General features: G+C 41.7%; 1 protein-coding gene across 1 annotated transcript in view; it reads right to left on the bottom strand.

The window, feature by feature from the left end:
* The window catches only part of LOC122559024 (ADP-ribosylation factor 4), a 29,923-nt gene extending 25,628 nt beyond the window's left edge, over window positions 1–4,295 (bottom strand). The window contains exon 1 of the mRNA XM_043708124.2: window positions 4,134–4,295. Coding sequence (XP_043564059.1) covers window positions 4,134–4,200 — 67 coding nt within the window. The 5' untranslated portion in view covers window positions 4,201–4,295. The remainder of the gene's footprint in view (window positions 1–4,133) is intronic.
* Between the last annotated feature and the right edge of the window lie 15,913 nt (window positions 4,296–20,208).

Below are 20,208 nucleotides of genomic sequence, written 5' to 3' on the forward strand. Positions count from 1 at the left end.
CAGCAGAATTTTGGACAGTTCTAGATATCAGACAACAGTTCAATAGAAGTTTTACCTTTGTGAGCAATTACTGTACAGTTGCTACATCACCACACCCAAAAAGATCCTTTCAGGCTATGTCTAATTTGAGACCACCCACAGGTTTTGTTATCTAGGTACCAAAGGTAATGATGTTAAATTTCAGTTATATAGACCATGGCAATACCTCATCTGGACTATTGCATACAACTTAGGTCTCCTTATTAAGGGATACAAGATCCTGAAAAGTCTTCACATATGGAAATGATCATAACTCCAGTGGGTGATTCCAGAATTAGGGATATTGTTTTAAAATTAGTGGTCATCCTTTATTAAGGGAGGAAAAGAATTTTTGTCTTTACTTGCAGAGTTGAAATACTTTGGAGCTTTGTGCCTCCGGTGGTGGTGTAGTTATTGAATACTTTTAACGCAGCAGTGAATAGATTTTGGACCAAGCCAGAAGGACTGAATCATGAGCAATGGATGGACATATGTATACGTGTCCAGACGAGGTGATTTAGGTGCAAAAAAAAGTGTTCTTTACGAGTAGGAAAGAGACTGTGATAGTGATTCTTTGAAGGAAGGGACAGCTCCTGACGATGAGGAAACTTTTGTCTCAGTTGGTACTGAAACAACAAGGAATTTGTGCAGCAAGACTTGAGTGCTAACAAGACTGAAAGAGAGTGTAATGGGTGAACTTGAAGAACACAAGAACTAAGAGCAGGAGTAGGCCATCGGCCATTTGAGCTCACTCCGTAATTCAATAAGATCATGACTGATCTTTTCATGGCCTCAGCTCTACTTACCTGCCTTCTCAATGTAACCCTCAATTCCTTTACTGTTCAAAAAAATTATTTATCTTAGCTCTGAAAACGTTCCATATGGAAGCCTCAATTACTACACTGGGCATGGAATTTCACAGATTCACAATCCTATGGGTGAAGACGTTCATTCTCAATTCAGTATAAACCTGCTCCCCTTAATTTTACGGCTACACCCTCTTGTCCTAGTTCCACCTGCCTGTAGAAACATCATCTCTACTTCTATAAAATTAGAAAAGGGACTAGATCCTTCTACAAGATCACTCCCATCCCCCAAGTGCCAATTCTTCAAAGTTCCAAAGAATATAATCCCAGTCTACTCAGTCTCTCCTCATAAACCGACCCCCTCAACTCTGGAATCGACTAAGCGAATCTCCTCTGCACCCCCTTAGTGCCATTAAATCCTCAAGTAAAAAGAGACTAGAACTGCACGTAGTACTCCAGTGTGGCCTCACCAGCACCCTACACATTAGCCACATAACCTCTCTGCTTTAAACTCAGTCCCTTTTGCAATGAAGGGTAAAATTCCATTTGGCTTCCTAATTACCTGTTGCACCTGCAGACCAACCTTGTGTGATTCATGCACAAGGACACCAGGGCCCTTCAGAAGAGGCGTGCTGCAATTTTTAAAAAAATCTTTCAAATAATAGTCCTTTTTACTACTTTCCCATGTGGATGATTTCACATTTAACAACATTGAACTACATCTGCCAGATCGTTGCCCACGCACTTAAAACTATGCCAGTCGGAAAAGTTTCACAATCCTCTGCACATTTTGCTCTACCACTCAGCTTAGATTAGATTTTTTAGATTACATTACAGTGTGGAAACAGGCCCTTCGGCCCAACAAGTCCACACCGACCTGCCGAATCGCAACCCACCCATACCCCTACATTTACCCCTTACCTAACACTACGGGCAATTTAGCATGGCCAATTCACCGGACCTGCACATCTTTGGACTGTGGGAGGAAACCGGAGCACCCGGAGAAAACCCACACAGACACGGGGAGAACATGCAAACTCCACACAGTCAGTCACCTGAGGCGGGAATTGAACCTGGGTCTCTGGCGCTGTGAGGCAGCAGTGCTAACCACTGTGCCACCGTGCCGCCAATCACTACCTTTGACACAGTACATGTAGTTCCCAACTCCAAATCATCTATGTAAATTGCAAATAATTGCAGTCCCAACACTGATCACCAACCAGAAAAGCACTCGTATCCCCACTCTTTGCTTCCTGTTGGTAAACCAATCCTCTATCCATGCATCGGTACCTTATGCAGTAGCCTTTTGTGCAGCATCTTGTAGAATGCTCTTTGGAAATCTAGATACACCACATCTACTGGGTCCCCATTGTCCACCGTACTTGTGATGTCTGTCTTCATAGAATTCCAGTAGAAAGTAAACATTACCTGCCCTTCATGAACCTATGCTGCATCTGCCAACAGGACAGGTCTTGCTATTTCTTCCTTGGTAATACAATTCAAGCATTTTCCCCACTACAGAAGTTAAGCTAAATACACCTGTTGGACTATTAACATGGTGTGCGATTTTTAACTTCATCTACCTCCGTCCAACACCGGCACCTCCACATCGTAGTTTATAATTCCCCATCTTTTGTCCATCCTTTTGAAAAAATTTGTGGCGTCACATTTGCTGTTTTGCAATCTACTGGAACTGCCCCAAAGTCCAGCGGATTTACCACAAATGTGTTTGCTATTTCTCCCACCATCTCTTTTAGTACCCTGAGATATATTCCATCAGGCCAGGAGACTGGTCCACCTTTAGCTACATTAGCTTGCCCAACATTACCTCTTTCATGATAATGATTCTTTCCAGGTCCTTACCCATCTTAGTCTCGTCAGTTACTGGCATGTTATTTGTGCCCTCACTGTGAAGACCAACACAAAATACCTATTCAATGCCTCAACCATTTCCTCATATCCCATTACTAAATCCCCCTTATTCTCTAAAGGATGAGAGAATACCTTAGCCACTTCTTTTAGTCAGAGTCAAATGTACAGCACGGAAACAGACCCTTCGGTCCAACCTGTCCATGCCGATCAGATATTCCAACCCAATCTAGTCCCACCTGCCAGCACCCAGGCAATATCCCTCCAAACCCTTCCTATTCATATACCCATCCAAATGCCTCTTAAATGTTGCAATTGTATTAGCTTTCATGTTTATAGAAACTTTTGCTGTCTTTATATTCTAAGTTAACTTACTCTCATATGATCTCACTTTTTTTACTTAACTTTAAAGTTTTCCCAATCTTTACTTTCCTGCTGATCTTTGCCACTTTGCATGATAAATTTCTGTTTGAAGACTCACTCCAATCACAAATCATTTCTGAAAGTTACAAGGTATTCGGAACTAAGATGGATCATTGTAAAACAAAAATAAACCACTTGAATGGAATATTGGCAGGCATTGTGTGGCCAGTCAAACTACCAGCACTTGTTCTTTGTTACATTTATCCAGATGTTCAATGAGCTTTGATACAAGAACATATAAATCCACTTTGCTCCAGTGGAAGTCACCCAATATAGGCTGGGGAACAGCATATTATTATTTTCTATTTAGAAAACAATAATCTTCTTGGACTCAACATTGAGTTCAAGAGCTTCAGATATTGAACTTTGCCCTCCATTTAAAATAATCAAGTATCAGTTTATTTTCTTGCACATTTAGTGGGTACGTCAATCCCAGATGATTTTTAAGCTGGATATCAAGTCAAAAAGCCAAACGAGCAATTTAAAAAAAAACAAGGATTGCAGATGCTATAAATGTGAAACTAAATTAGAAATGGCTAGAGAAACTCAGCTGGTCTGGCAACATCTGTGCATATAGACAGCAGAGTCAACATTTGAGTTCAAATGTTGACTCCGCTTTCTCTTTACAACTGCAAACCGCTACTCGTCATAGAAATTCTGTTGTTATGTTGGATTTTTCGGTTACTGCCTGAAACCATATGACGGAAGCTTGAATCTGGGAGTGTGCGGCAGGAGCGAGCTAATTAGGCCAGAGACATCTTAAAACCCGAGTTATCGGCGGACACTTTGTGAAGTCGCGGGTCTCCGTGTAGGCCTTCTTCGGACAGCTGCAGTAATGCAAACAACCCACCTACATTTACCGCTGAGTCGGAGCCGAGCGCGTGAACAAAAGAGAGCGCGAGGCCTGCGGCCCAGCGAGACCCTTCCAAGCCAGCCAGAGAAGCAGTGGGCAGACGGCGGAGAGTAGGTGCGGCCGCCAGAGACCGGGGGGGGTCACTTCTCCCCGTCCAAACTCACCCATCAGTATCCTGACTTGCTTCCTGCCGAACACCTTTTGCAATATAGTGCTCAGGGTGAGCCCCATGTTGCTCGCGGTCTTACTGCCACTCCTGAATCCTCGTCCCCGCGACTGTTCTGTCTCCGCGCTCCCTCTCCTGCTGCCGCGGACCTCGCACTCGCAACCAGATACACGATCCCGCGCAGCTGCCACGTCAGAGACTGGCCGCGTCAGCTCCAACGCGGACAAAATGACGTCGAGCTGTAAAGCTGAGCTAGGCCCGTCGCAAAACCGTTATTCGACAAAAGGGGGAGGGGAAGAATCCCATTTTATGTCCAAGGCTGCTGCATGTTGAATTGAGGTTCATTACTCTGAGGTAACCCAGTGTTTTCCGCAGGCGGAGACCAAATCACTAAATACATAGTACTAAAGGAGGCTGCTGCTGAGACTCTCAGATTATCCAACGGAAATATTTATCCAATACTCCCACTCTTGTGCTTTTGCCCCATGGCTCAGGAAAAAGTGTCAAATATACGTCCATTTGTCTTTTGAAAATTATTTCACGTAATCCTATAGCTGTTTAGACTCCTCATCTTGCCAACGATTATTTGGTCAATTCCCTTAAGTCGGTATTCCATGGTTGCCCGCCCTGCTGCCCATTCAACGTTACCCCTTATTTGCGTATACAACAATTAATAAACCCTTCAAGATGTTGAAAATTAAATACACCGGGAGCAGTTGAGCAGTCTAATCCCAGAAATGACTGGCTTTTCTACATAGAACATGACAGCTCAGTACAGGCTCTTTGGCCCTCGATGTTGCACCGATCTATGGAACCAGTGTGAAACCCATCTATCTGACACTATTCCATTTTCATCCATATTTATCCAATGACTATTTAAATGCTCTTAAAGTTGGCGAGTCTACCATTGTTGCAGGCAGTGCATTCCATGCCCCGACTACTCTCTGAGTCAAGAAACTACCTCTGGCATCTGTCCTATATCTATCAACCCTCAATTTAAAGTAATGTTCCCTCATGCTAGCCATCACCATCCAAGGAAAAAGGGTCTCACTGTTCACCCTATCTAACCCTCTGATTATCTCATAAGACTCAGTTAAGTCACCTCTCAAACTTCTAACAAAAACAGCCTCAAGTCCCTCAGCCTTTCCTCATAAGACCTTCCCTCCATACCAGGCAATATTCTAGTAAATCTCCTCTGAACCCTTTCCAAAGCTCCCACATCCTTCCTATAATGTGGTGACCAGAACTGTACGCAATACCCCAAATGCAGCTGCACCAGAGTTTTGTACAGCTGCAGCATGACCCCGTGTCTCTGAAACTCAGTCCCTCTACCAATGAAAGCTAACACATCGTATGCCTTCTTAACAATCCTGTCAATCTGGGTGGCAGCTTTGAGGGATCTATATACATGGACACTGCTCATCTACACTACCAAAAATCTTAACAAGCCCAGTACTCTATTCCTGTTGTTCCTTCCAAAGTGAATCACCTCACATTTTTCTGCATTAAACACCATTTGCCACCTGTCACAAAGCTGGTCCTTTTTTTCTAAAAGCTGTCCCTTTTCTCAGGGTACCGTGTCCTTGATTTTTTTCAGAGGGGTCGTAAAACAGTCTAGGATCCAAAACGACTGGTTTGGTACAGAGATGAAATGGTTTACTGAGAGGCCTTTTTGATTATATGTAAACAGATGAGACTTTAGGCCAAAGCTTTTTATGTTTTAGAAGTGACCTGTATAATGAAAGGAGAATGGTCAGTTCTAAAAGCTGAAGTCTTGTTTAAGTCAGTTGTGCAGCAGGAGCTGTGTGTGGAAACAGATTGCTAAACTCTCTCTCTTCTTCTGCCATTCTAATTTCGACCTGTAAGGCTCTGTTTCAGTTTTACTCTATGTTTAAGGGATATGTCTATTGGGACTGATGTGTATTTTTGGAACAGCATAGACTGTTTGGATAGACTGAGCACTGTGGGTGTTCTATATTCTGTTCTTTGTGTTTCATTCCATCATTTTGTGAATAAATTTTTGTCTGTTTTAAAACCTAGTAATCAACCTAGCTAACTTACTCTGGGTAATTTTCACTGTACACTTAGCGAAACAAATAGCAAAGTTATGGTCTGGGCTGCCTGCTTAAGAATGTTTTGAATGGTCTGGCCTAGTCCATAACACACCTCTCTTCCTTCTTTATAAGGAAACTTGGACTTTTACCTGCGGAAAACTAAAAGAATGAGAAGATTTGATTGATACATATAGGACCATAAGGCGTTTTGACAGGATAGTTGAGAGAGAGAATGTTTCTGATGGCAGAATGTAGAACTAGGAGTCACTAAATAAAAATAAGGGACCCCCATTTAAAATAGATTCAGCACTTTCTTTTAATCAGAGGGTCATGAGTCTTTGAAAATTTTTCCTGAAAAGTTAGTCCTTGAATATTTCAAATCAGAAGTAGATAGATTTTTTTTTAAGGAGAAAGTGAGATCAGAGCTGAAATGTGTTGCTGGAAAAGCACAGCAGGTCAGGCAGCATACGGGGAACAGGAGAATCGACGTTTCGGGCATAAGCCCTTCTTCAGGAATGAGGAAAGTGTGTCCAGCAGGCTAAGATAAAAGGTAGGGAGGAGGGACTTGGGGGAGGGGCATCGGAAATGCGATAGGAAATCCGACGCCCCTCCCCCAAGTCCTTGCCAAAGATCAATCCCACAATAACAGCCACAATTGCCCCCTTTCCTCATAGTTTCTGTGAATGGATCTGATGGACTGCCCGTGAGCCAACCTCTCGACCAACGTGACCAGAGCGCCCCAGGCAAGACATGCTCAGACGTTTGACTAGTTCATATGTACCTTCCTCACTGCATGACACCAAACCTTGACTTGCTGCTATGGAGTCAACAGATTGGCCATGACTCTCTCTCTGGAGCACTGAGATACAGAACACTGACCATGAACACCTTTAACTGGATGCCTGATCATGGCAATTCCCTGGAATGCTATGGGTGACTGCTTTCGACGCTGTGCTGGGTCATCCTGCCAGATGCCTCCATGGTCTTCAATGGTGACTGACATGGCTATCTGCTTGCTGCACGTGCAGTTTATTTGCCACATAAGCTGCTGGCACATTGAGCAAATGTAAGAACAACACACTACATGGGTCGAGCTGCAATATATGTCCTCCCTAGACCAAGGGCTGCTTGGAGACCGACAAGCTGCTTGTTTCTGTGACTGCGCCAATCGGCGTGGCAAGGCTGGGATGCTAAGAGCATTCAGGTAGATGCTAAATGAGCATGCATTAAGACAGCAAGCGAGCAGCCCTGACATGCATCCTGGTTCAGTTTGTAAGCTGTCTGCCTATCTTTGTGTGCAAATGTCCATGTTGCAGCCTTCCAATGCTGGTGTGCTCTGCAATGCAAGTTTGTGCATCAAGAGTGCGCTGCAGTGAGGAGTAGAAATGCTAGGATAGTTGTGATGGGTTAGCAGATGCCAATTTCCCATGGAGAAGTGGTGAGTGCACCTGGTGCCCATGGATTGTGCCTCAAGATGTTGCCTGTTGTCTAGCATAAAGGTTGTTTGGAGTAAGTGACAAACTGAATCAGCCATGTATCCATTACGGCTTCCTTGTCAAGCTTTTCATCTCTGGATTGTTTGGTGAGATGGGAGTTTGAATATTAATGAGGTGAGTTGTGGCATTAATACGGCACTGAACAAGCAATTTCCATCCATTGGCTTTTCACTGCTGCCTGGTGAAAATCCCATCATACTGTATGTAAAAACCATAAATGATTGGGTGAGATGTTCTCAATGTCAAAATGGGTCTCACCATACCTGATTCTGCTACATGATAGTCCACATCGCTCAGAATCCTACTGGATTGCCCATTGGCTTTTTTGACCAAGTCTTGAGAAAAACCAGAAAATGATCAAAAACTTACAACTCGATTAAGAGATCAGTTAAATAATAAAAAAAACTTTAGATCAGGAAAAGTAGAAAAGCAGAGAAGTTTATGGATGGAATAACCGAGATTAGAGCCAAGACAACTAAGAAATGATCCAGTGAGCCATCTTCATTCTCCTCAAATTATACCACCCCTCCCTATTTTGTGCATTTTAGCTCTGAAACACTCCACCCCCACCAATAATATTTTCCTCAGTCTTTTGATCACCTTTAATACTCAATTCTGTTCTGTTTTGGGGTAGATTCCTCTGTATGAGTGAAAGCTATTGGGATGGCTTTATGGAGAGAAATGGAAAGAGGCTCCAATGGAAAGGACAGTTACTTATTAGGAGAATGATAGGTAGACCGTAGTGGAACTGAGCAGGGTAGGGAGAATGTATAAGTGAGATCCTTATTCGTTAGATTCACTAAATGGAGTGACAAGTTGTCAAATTTGTAGTGGTTTGGTGGAATGTATTCGGAATAAAACTGTGCTAGGCTTGACTGTCCTGTGAAATACTCAAGTGGGAGACTGTAGAGAACTAGGTTCATAAGGCAGGCTGTGAGGGAGACCCTCCTTTTTGGGATGAATTTTCTGAATGAGTGGATGAATTCTGAAAAGGGTAATCACAGTGACATGAATTCACTAGAACAAACACCTGCATTTGGATTGATTTATCTGAAAGGTGTGATGATGCTATCACTTTAAAAAGGTTATTTTTTTGAAGAGAGGTTGTAAAGGCAGAAATGCCAAAGGGTCTAGGGAGCGAGAAAGCTAAAACAGTTGAACAATGAAAGGGGCGTGGCCAGTTCTCCATGTTCAGGTTTTTCTAGTTTTTTTTAGCTGTAGTAGTTACAAGATGTTGGAGTCCAGAAGGATTGCAAGCTTCAGGAAAAGATTCCTAACTGACTTTCTCTGAAATCTCTCTGGATGTTTTTCCCTCCTGTCTGTAAGAATCTGCGTTTGAATTTACCTTTTTGCCAAGGCTGCGTTTATAGGATGTTACTATATTGGAACAGTTAATTAGTTAAGTTGCTGTATTGTGTCGGTTAAGTTTTCCAATAGTTAAGTTATTCTAATTCTGCTTTCTTTTGTTTGTGATTCAACTGTACTGTTTAAATAAATTCTGTTTTGCTTAAGGCCGAATAGTTTTTCCAGTTGCATCACACCTAGAACATCCTCGGCTACCTTAAAATACTTTCAGGGGGTCTGACCTGGTCCATAACAGATTGGGGTTTCTTGTCGGGATAAGTTTATATTCCAATTTGGGTTCAGGGTTGTTGGACTCAAAAGTAATGAGTGGTAGATGTTAGTGTCTTTTGTTTTGGGTGTTGAGTTTGGTTTGTTTAAACAGTGCTTTGTGAAGAAATGGCTCTTTCAGTCATTAAGAGTCTTCTGGAGGTGGAAGAAGTGACCTCAGGTGCTTTACAGAAAGTGAGCAAGGCAAAGCAGTTGGAATTGGCAGACAAGCTGGAGTTGGGGTTGCCAGTGTCTGTGAGAAAAGGAGAAATAATTACAGCAATACCTCAACATTTAAATTTGCTGAAAATGCCGTCAGATTCTTTGGAAATAGCTAGAATTCAGCTTCAAGATTAGCAGCTGAAATGGTTGACGATTGTGTGTTGGTTCATAAATCAAAGTTTGGTATCCGACATCAATTTTAATCCATGAGGAATAGAAACTGGGGAGAACAGAAATCCTCAGGTGGTAAGGTAAAAATAGATCTTAGTGAAGATCTATTTCCTTTGGGTTACAAAGGAAACCCATGAAGGGGAAAGAGAAGTTAAAAAGCTCAGGTGTTTTCACTGTAATGAAATAGTCCGCATGAAGTCACAGTGTTGGTGATTTAGAAAAAGCTGGGAAGACAGATCTAGGAAAATAGGATAAGCCAATGAATTTTGTTAAAGTGGTAAAGGAAAGCATTGTGGAGGCTAAAAAGCTGCACCAGAACGTACAACCGAGTTGGACATTGGTTGAGAGGAAATGTCAGAACCATTTATTTGTGTAAGTAAGGTTTACTCGCATAGGCCAGGAGTAGAGGTAGGGTAGTTACAGTATTAAGGGATATGCGATCATGTCAATTGTTGATGTTGAGAGATAAAAAATATATGTAATTCAGAAGGATTATTGCCAGAAAAAGTGCTAATACATGGATTTCATGTTAAAATCAGAAGTGCTCCATTATGTAGAGTGAGGTTGAAGTAGAGAAATGGTGGTATGAGTACTGGAGAAACCCTGGGCTCCAGGAATACAATTTATCCTTAGTAACAATATAGCTGAATCACAGGTTGGAGTACTGCCTACTGTAGTTGAAAAGCCAGTGGAAAATCAGGCAACTGAGGTATTACAGGAAGTATATCCTGGGATTTTTCCTGACTGTGTGATAAAGTCACAAAACCACCGGTTGAAACAGGAGGAGAAATCAGAGAATACAGATAAGGAGGTTAAAGTAGAATTATCAGAGACCTATTTTTATAGTTGATTGATTTATTTATTGTCATGTGTACCTAAGTACAGTGAAAAGCTTTGTTTACAAGCAGTACAGGCAGATCATAGTAAGCATGGATGTACAGAACAGAAGATTTAGACAGAGACATACAGGTAACATTCCACAGGGTGTACAAGAGAGATCAACGTTAGCAAGATCAGCATTATTTGAAGCTAGAAAATCCATTTAATCATCTAATAACAGCCCTGTCCCTGTACCTTAGATTACTCACAGTGTGGAAACAGGCCCTTCGGCCCAACAAGTCCACACTGACCCGCCGAAGAGCAACCCACCCAGACCCATTCCCCTACATTTACCCCTTCACCTAACACTATTGGCAATTTAACATGGCCAATTCACCTGACCTGCACATTTTTGGACTGTGGGAGGAAACCAGAGCACCCATCTGGTTCACTAAGGTGCTTTCGGGAAGGAAATTGCCATCCTTACCTGGTCTGCCTACATGTGATTCCAGACCCACAGGAATTGATTGTCGACTGCTCTCTGGTTAATTAGGGACAGGCAATAAATGCTTGTCTGGCCAATGACAGTTGAAAAGCCAGTGGAAAATCAGGCAACTGAGGTATTACAGGAAGTATATCCTGGGATTTTTCCTGACTGTGTGATAAAGTCACAAAACCACCGGTTGAAACAGGAGGAGAAATCAGAGAATACAGATAAGGAGGTTAAAGTAGAATTATCAGAGACCTATTTTTATAGTTGATTGATTTATTTATTGTCATGTGTACCTAAGTACAGTGAAAAGCTTTGTTTACAAGCAGTACAGGCAGATCATAGTAAGCATGGATGTACCGAACAGAAGATTTAGACAGAGACATACAGGTAACATTCCACAGGGTGTACAAGAGAGATCAACGTTAGCAAGATCAGAATTATTTGAAGCTAGAAAATCCATTTAATCATCTAATAACAGCCCTGTCCCTGTACCTTAGATTACTCACAGTGTGGAAACAGGCCCTTCGGCCCAACAAGTCCACACTGACCCGCCGAAGAGCAACCCACCCAGACCCATTCCCCTACATTTACCCCTTCACCTAACACTATGGGCAATTTAACATGGCCAATTCACCTGACCTGCACATTTTTGGACTGTGGGAGGAAACCAGAGCACCCATCTGGTTCACTAAGGTGCTTTCGGGAAGGAAATTGCCATCCTTACCTGGTCTGCCTACATGTGATTCCAGACCCACAGCAATTGATTGTCGACTGCTCTCTGGTTAATTAGGGACAGGCAATAAATGCTTGTCTGGCCAATGACACCCTCATCCTGTGAATGAATTTTTAAAAAGTGTCACTGCTACAAAGTATTTTTAGATTAGATTACCTACAGTATGGAAACTGGCCCTTCAGCCTAACCAGTCCACACCGACCCTCCGAAGAGTAACCCACCCAGACCCATTTCCCTCTGACTAATTGACCTAATACTGTGGGGCAATTAAGCATCGCCAATTCACCTGACCTGCACATCTCCACACAGATAGTTGCCTGAGGCGGGAACTGAACCCGGGTCTCTGGCGCTTTGAGGCAGCAGTGCTAACTACTGTGCCACCGCGCCGCCCGTACCTACTGATGTACGCATTCAGGCTTCTTTATCTTCTGCCTGATGGAAGAGATTGTAGGAGATCATTACCAGGGAGTGAAGAATCTTTCATGATTTTAGCAGCCTTTCCACAGCAGCAAGCCGTGTAAATGGAATCCATGGATGGAAGATTGGCTTCAGTGGTGGCCTGGGCTGTGCATGCTTTCAATTATGCATCTATAGAAATTGGTGAGAGTGCTTATGGACATGCCAAATTTCCTGAGCCACCTGAGGAAGAAGAGATATTGGTGTGCCTTCTTGATCGTTGCATCTACATGTTTGATCGAATGGTTGAGAAAAAAAACAAGAACAGGTGGATGCAAAGTGAATATTTTTAGTTCAGAGAAATTAATTGAGTTGTGACAAAGAAGAAAAACTGAAGTAATTATATCAAAAAGTGTGCACAGAATAAGAATTTGAGTGTATTCTCAAATGTTTCTATGTTAAAAATGATGTCTTGATGAGGAAATGGAAACCATCATATATTCAGGTTGGTGAGAAATGGACAGAGGTTAATCAAGTTGTGTGACCAGTGGTTTATAGAAAGGAAGTGTTATGGGTAGCACTTGAATTACCAGTAGGAGGTCATTTAGGGGGAAGAAAAACTCTGTCCAAAAAACAACAACATTTTTACTGGTCTGGACTGCATAAGGATGTAGTTGAATTTTATCAGATGTGTTAGGTAATTGGAAACCCTCAGGCAGTAATAAAACCAGCAACTTTAATACCCATTCCTGCATTTGAGGTCTTAATTGATTGCGTACAACCCCTACCTAAAATGAAAGGTCAAAATCAGTATTTGTTGACCATAATGGATGTGTCCACTAGATTTTCAGAGGCCATTCCATTATACAATATCACAGCTAAAAAGATTGTAGAAGAATTACTCAATTTTTTTTACTAGATATGGACTACCCACAGAGATATAATTAGATCAAGGGTCAAATTTTACATCAGAATTATACAGGGAAATTGTGGATAGCTTAGGAATAAAACAATGCAAATCTATTGCATATCATCCAGAATCACAGGGAACGTCAGAAAGATGGCATCAAACGTTAAAGACCATGTTGAGGGCTTATAGTCAAGACTATCCAAAAGACTGGGATAAAAGAATTCCGTATTTTTTGCCCTTGGGGATGCACCAAGTAAATTGACCAAATTCAGTCCATTTGAACTAGTTTTTGGACATGAGGTGAGAACACAACTGAACTTAATTAAGGAGAATTGGGTGAGTCAGAATTCAGACAGCACATATTTGGACTATATGTCAAATTTTAGAGAATGATTAAATAGAGCCATGGAGTTGGCTAGACAGCATTTAAAAATATCACAGCACATGATGAAACAGGATTTTACGAATTTACGAATCACAATTTTACGAATGAAGATAAAGTGTTAGTGTTACCTCCCATGATAGGTGAACCTTGAAAGCAAGATTTAGTGGACCCTAACAAATCAAAAGGATATTGAGTGAACGGAATTATTTGATAAGAAATCTGACTGTATCATGTGAGTATACTCAAAAAATATTTTGATAGGCAAGAAAAGCAAAAGGAGAATGTGCTATTGGTTATAATGCACAGTAAAGATCCAAGTTCAGAGGATTCTGGATTGGAAATTGTCGAATTTAATTTCAGAAATGAGAAAGTTCTCAAAAATTGGGGTAAATTATTGAGTTACCTTCCAGAGGAAAATTGAAATGACTTGCAAGAGTTATTCATATCACATGTTCAGATATGTGGCTTTGAAGTATTATTTTAATTATGCATAATGTAGATATAGGAAAAACTATTCCAAGTAAGCAACATCCTTATAGACTTAACCCTCTAATTTGACACAGGTTCAAAAAGAGATTGAACGCATGCTCCAAAATGGCATAATCGAAGGGAGTTGCAGTAAGTGGAGCTCATCGATAGTAATGGTACCAAAACCGGATGGTACACAATGATTGTGTGTAGACTATCGCAAATTGTAGTCAATGCAATTACAAAGCCTGGTTCATATCCATTGCCATGTTTGGAAGACTGTATTGAGAAGGTGGGACAAGTAACTTATATTTCTACTTTGAATTTACTCAGAGGATACTGACAGGTGCCTTTATCTGTAGACAATTTCGGCATTCGTAACACCGAATGGACTGTATACCAATTTATAGTCATGCCATTTGGTATGAAAAATTCACCAGCTACATTTTAAAGACTAACTAATAAAGTCATTCCTGGATTACCCAATTGGTGGTATACATTGACATTCTGGTGATTTTTAGTCACACACAAAAGGTACATTTGCAGCATTTATTGGAATTATTTGATTGACTTTAGGATAAGCCTGGCTAAGAGTGAATTCACCAATGCTACATCACATTCCTGTTGACCATGGACAGGTGGCCTCACAGAATATGAAAACAAAGATTATTGGGGAAGTTTCCATACCATCGATGAAGAGAGCAGTTCTATGATTCATGGGATTGAATATGTTTTCTCGGAAATTTAACAGTGTGGTTGCTCCACTGACTTATTGAAGTAGTGCAGGAAATTTCCATAGGTGGCAGACTATCAGAGGGCATTTGGCAGCCTGAAAGCTGTGTTAACCACTGCCTTAATGTTAGCCACACCTAATTATGCAAAACCATTCAAAGTGGCTATCGATGTGAGTGATTTGGATTTCAATGCTGTACTCTTACAAGACGACAACAACAAAATAGAAAGACCAATTGGGTATTTCTCCAGGAAATTGAATATTCATCAAAAGAAATATTCCACATTTGGGAGAATTGAGCTTGGTGCTGGCATTACAACATTTCAACACTTATTTTGCCAGTAATGTGTCTGAGACAATTGTAAATACTGATCATAACTCATTAAAGTTTTTGGAGAAATTCAAGGTCAAAAATTCCAGACTGTTTAGAACATATTGCTACAGCCATTCAATTTGAAAATTATGCGCGTGGCAGGATGAGAAAATGTCGATTAGATTCCCTTCAGCCTATCTGGTCCACGCTGACCGTCCGAAGAGTAACCCACCCAGACCCATTTACCCCTGACTAATGCACCTAACTCTATGGGCAATTTAGCATGGCCAGTTCACCTGACCTGCACATCTTTGGACTGTGGGGGAAACCGGAGCACCTGGAGAATGTGCAGACTCCACACAGACTGTCACCTGAGGCTGGAATCGAACCCAGGTACCTGGTGCTGTGAGGCAGCAGTGCTAACCACAGCCACCCTGCTGATTCATTGTTGCATCTTGGATGAAGAAAGATGAAGGCATTCAGTAGCTGGAGCAAATGGACTGAAATGCAATGTAGTAATGAATGTTTGCATGATTAGAGGTCCAAGTAATGTATATGTATTGTATATGTGTATTAATAGAGTAAGACGAAGGGTTTTAAAATTAAGCTATCTTTATTAATGATTTATTTTAAGGACGGAGATGTGCCAATGCTGTTACTTTAAAAATATTATTTTGTTCTGGATTTTGTTTTTGAAGAGAGGTTGTGAAGGCAGAAGTGCCAAAGAGTCTAGGGAGCTAGAAAGCTAAAACGGTTTAACAATGCAAGGGGGGTGGCCAGTTCTCTCAGTTCAGGTTTTTCTAGATTTTTTTAAAGCTGTAGAAGATATTGGGAGTCTAGAAAGGTTGCAAGCTTCAGTGAAGAATTCCTATCTGACTCTCTCTCTGGATGTTATTCTTTCCTGCCTGTAAGAATCTGTTTGAATTGACCTTTTTGCCAAGGCTGCGTTTATGGGATGTTACTATGTTGCATCAGTTAATTAGTTAAGTTGCTGTATTGAGTCGGTTAAGTTTTCCAATAGTTTATCTACATTCCGCTTTTTTTTGTTTCTGTAGTTGTGGGCGGCATGGTGGCACAGTGGTTAGCACTGCTGCCTCACAGAGCCAGAGACCCAGGTTCAATTGCATGTTCTCCCCGTGTCTGCGTGGGTTTCCTCCGGGTGCTCCGGTTTCCTCCCACCATCCAAAGATGTGCACGGTCAGGTGAATTGGCCATACTAAATTGCCTGTAGTGTTAGGTAAGGGGTAAACGTAGGGGTATGGGTGGGTTTCGCTTCGGCGGGTCGGTGTGGACTTGTTGGGCCGAAGGGCTTGTTTCCACACTGTAATCTAATCTAATTTAAATCTAGTGTTTAAATAAAATGCTTAAACCCAAAAAAAACCTGCAGATGCTGGAATCCAAGGTCGACAAGCAGGAAGCTGAGAGAACATAGCAAACCAGGCAGTATCAGGTGGTGGAGTCCAATGTAACCCACCATAAGGAGTGGGGGTGGGTGCATGTAAGGACAGCTGCAGGTAAAGGGGGTGGGGGATGGGGGGCAGGATGGTGGAGACAGGTAGATGATACAACCTGGTTGGTCAATGGGAGGGATGAATTCAGTAGGTGGCTGGGACGAACGGAAGGGGATGGGAAGGGAGGTTATTTGAAATTAGAGAACTCAATGTTGAGTCTTCCGGCCTGTAGGCTGCCCAAGCGGAAGATAAGGTGTTGTTCCTCCAATGTGTGGTTTGATCGCTGTGGCAATGGAGGAAGCCAAGGATGGTCATGTTGGAAAGGGAGTGGGGGAGTGGGAAGGGGAATTAAAATAGACAGTGACTGGGAGATCAGGTCGACCCCTGTGGGCCCAGCTGAGATGCTCGATGAAATGTTCCCTTACTTTACATTTGGTCTCCCTAATGTAGAGAAGACCAAATTCAGGAGCACCAGATACAGTAAACTAGGTTGGAGGAGAGGCGGGTGAACCACTGTCTCAACTGGAAGGACTGTTTAGGGCCTTGATGGAGGTGAGGGAGGTGGTGCACTGGCAAGTTTTGCATCTTTTCCGGTTGCAGAGTAAGGTATCTGGGAGTTCGGAGGTATTGGTGGGGTGAGTGGTGCAAACTAAGGATTGGTGAAGAGAATGGTCCTTGTGGAAGGACCATTGTGGGGAGGAGAAGATGCCTTTGGTGGTGGGGGTCTAGTTGGAGTTGGTGGAAGTGTTGAAGGATGATGGAATAGATGCGGAAACTGGTGGGGTGTTAGGTTATTGCTGAGTGGTTTAGATTAGATTAGATTAGATTAGATTAGATTAGATTAGATTACAGTATGGAAACAGGACTCAAGTGAGCTTTCTTTGCCAGAAGTTTAGATGGGTTATTATTTTGGGATACAGAAAAGGGGAAAGACTGGAACTGGATTCATTGAGAAGAAACTTTTGTACTGAGGTTAACTTGCTGGGATGAACTGTTTTTGAGATAAATTCACAACAGAGAAACTGTAGACTGCCCAAGAGCAAAACGTAAATGAAAGTATTGGAGTAAACAATAGACTCATCGAAAGGTAGGTCAGACAATGTAATTTACAGGACCAAAAAAAAGGGGTTGTAAGAACAGAGCAACAAAGATCATTGGACATCTTTTAGTAAATTTGACCAATTCTTTAATGCATACTTGCAACCAACTAATGTATTTATCCCATACTATTCCAACTGTTACAAGAGAATCCAGAATCTGTTCTTCCCCAGTGTTTCAATAAATATTAGCTCAGTTAGCTGTATAGCTGGTTACAGTTTCTGGTTTCCAGCATCTGCAATCATTGTTTTTACCTAGCTGGTTACAGTGCAAGGTGATGCCAACAATGTGGGTTCAGTCAGTTGAAATTACCAGGAAGGATTCTCCTCAACTTCTCCTCCTCACTTGAGAGATAAACAACCACCTGTAATCTCTCTCTAATTAGAGAACAGCCCTACAGTCCAGTAGAGTTATGATGACTTTGTCCTTTACATTTTATAGACACTGCATTGTATCTGTCAAGGATTCCACATGCAAGATTCCTGATTGTGTCTTGGAGTGTCATGTAATGCACTACAAATAACAGTGGTGAGGATTGAAGTTTATCAGACCAATCCTACATGGCTATTTATGTATTTTAGCTCAGTTTCCTCTATGGGCTAGACATTGAGGCATAAAGAAATGATTTACCCACACCCATAAGCAAATTTTCAATCTGATATTCAAAGCAACACAGTTTGTTGAACTCCATTAGTGAGCAGGAGTGGGTCAGAAGCCTCTCCATTATTCAGACATGTGCAAACCTGCTGTAGTGAAAATGTTAATTCATTGTGATGAATTTCTCAAAGCAGCAGAAACCAAACACTCTTACAGCTGACTGTGTCAAAGGTCAAAATCAGGTGAAGATTCTTCTGAATTAGGAGCAGGAGTAGGCCCCTCTTAAAACATTGCTTAAAACCTACCGCTTTGACCAAACATTTATAGAGTCAGTGTGAAAAGTTGCCCCTTAGGTCCCTTTTTTATATCTTTCCCCTCTCTTATCTAATTGAAAATCTTTTTATTGATCAGTATATGCTATGATGAAATGCCTTGGGACATTTTTGTTATGTTACAAACACTCTACAATTCCAGGACATTGCTGTTGACTTAACATTTCCAAAGGGCAGCAACTCTTAATAATACATTGGGTTGTCAATTTACACTTATTCCCTTATGTTATGTTCCAGAAACCTCCTATCCAAAGATATTACTCATTGGGTCAAACATTCAAATTATTTTAAATGAATCTTCAAAGGAAGTGCTCTTGTTTTTTGTGAACCTATATCTTGAGAACATTAGCTTGGACTTTCCATTCCAATGACTTCACCATTTCTGCACCACCATCCCCAGCCATAGCGTAGAAATCAATGTTCTCTTCTTGGCACTTTTGGAGCAGTCTCATTGCAAACACTATATCAGTGATTCCTTGACCTTTCATTTGAAATCGCCATGACTATATGATAGTAAGTCCTGTTTAAGATGTTGCACTAACTAGAGGACATAGGTTTAGGGTGAGAGGAGAAAATACAAGAGAGACCTAAGAGGCAACTTTTTCACACAGAGGATGATGAATGTGTGGAATGAGCTGCCAGAGGAAGTGGTGGAGGCTAGTACAATTGCAACATTTAAAAGGCATCTGGATGGGTATATTAATAGAAAGAGTTGAGGGATATGGGCCAGGTGCTAGCAAGTGGGACTAAGTTAGATTGGGATATCTGGTCGGCATGGATGAGTTGGACTGAAGGGTCTGTTTCCGTGCCGTACATCTCTATGATTCTGGACCAGCGCTTAAGTCTCTGATGGTTTTGTCGACACACCATATTTGTACTTGAAAAGATGTTCTGTCATGAAGTTTTGACTTTTGAAATGTGAAAGGCAATATAAGTTAGCGAGTTTTGAGAAGATTTGTAGCTCAGGTGGAGGTTCTGGATTGAGGTTTGCTGCAAGGTTTGTTTTCAGACATTTCGTCACCCTACTAGGTAACATCAGTGAGCCTCCAGATGAAGCACTGGTGGTATGGCCTGCTTTCTATTGATGTATTTAGGTTTCCTTGGGTTGGTGATGTCATTTCCTGTTCTTTTTCTCAGGGGTGGTAAATGGGATCCAAGTGTGTTTGTTGATAGAGTTCCAGTTGGAATGCCATTCTTCTCGTGCATGTCTGTGTTTGGCTTGTTCTAGAATGGATGTGTTGACCCAGTCAAAGTGGTGTCCTTCCTCATCTGTATGTAAGGATACTAGTGAGAGTGGGTCATGTCTTTTTATGGCTATGTCCTTTTATGAAGTTCATATATCCTGGTGGCTAGTTTTCTGCCTGTTTGTCCAATGTAGTGTTTGTTACAGTTCTTGCAAGGTATTTTGTAAATGACATTAGTTTTGCTTGTTGTCTGTTATAGGGTCTTTAAAGTTCATTAGTTGCTGTTTTAGTGTGTTGGGGGGTTGTGGGCTACCATGATGCCAAAAGGTCTGAGTAAACTGGTAGTCATTTCCGAGATGTCTTTGATATTGGGGAGTGGCTAGGGTTTCTGGACATGTTTTGTCTGCTTGTTTGGGCTTGATGCTGAGAAATCAGCGGACTCTGTTCATTGGTTACCCATTCTTTTTGAATATACTGTATAGGTGATTTTCCTCTGCTCTTCATAGTTCCTCTGTGCTGCAGTGTGTGGTGACTCATTGAAATAGTGTTCTAACGCAACTTTGTTTATGGCTATACAAGTAGTAATAATTCTTAAAACAAAAGACTG

Source organism: Chiloscyllium plagiosum, unplaced genomic scaffold (assembly GCF_037043375.1).
Source record: "Chiloscyllium plagiosum isolate Xiang-an unplaced genomic scaffold, Cpla_swu_hap1 HiC_scaffold_14, whole genome shotgun sequence".
Lineage (NCBI taxonomy): Eukaryota > Metazoa > Chordata > Chondrichthyes > Orectolobiformes > Hemiscylliidae > Chiloscyllium > Chiloscyllium plagiosum.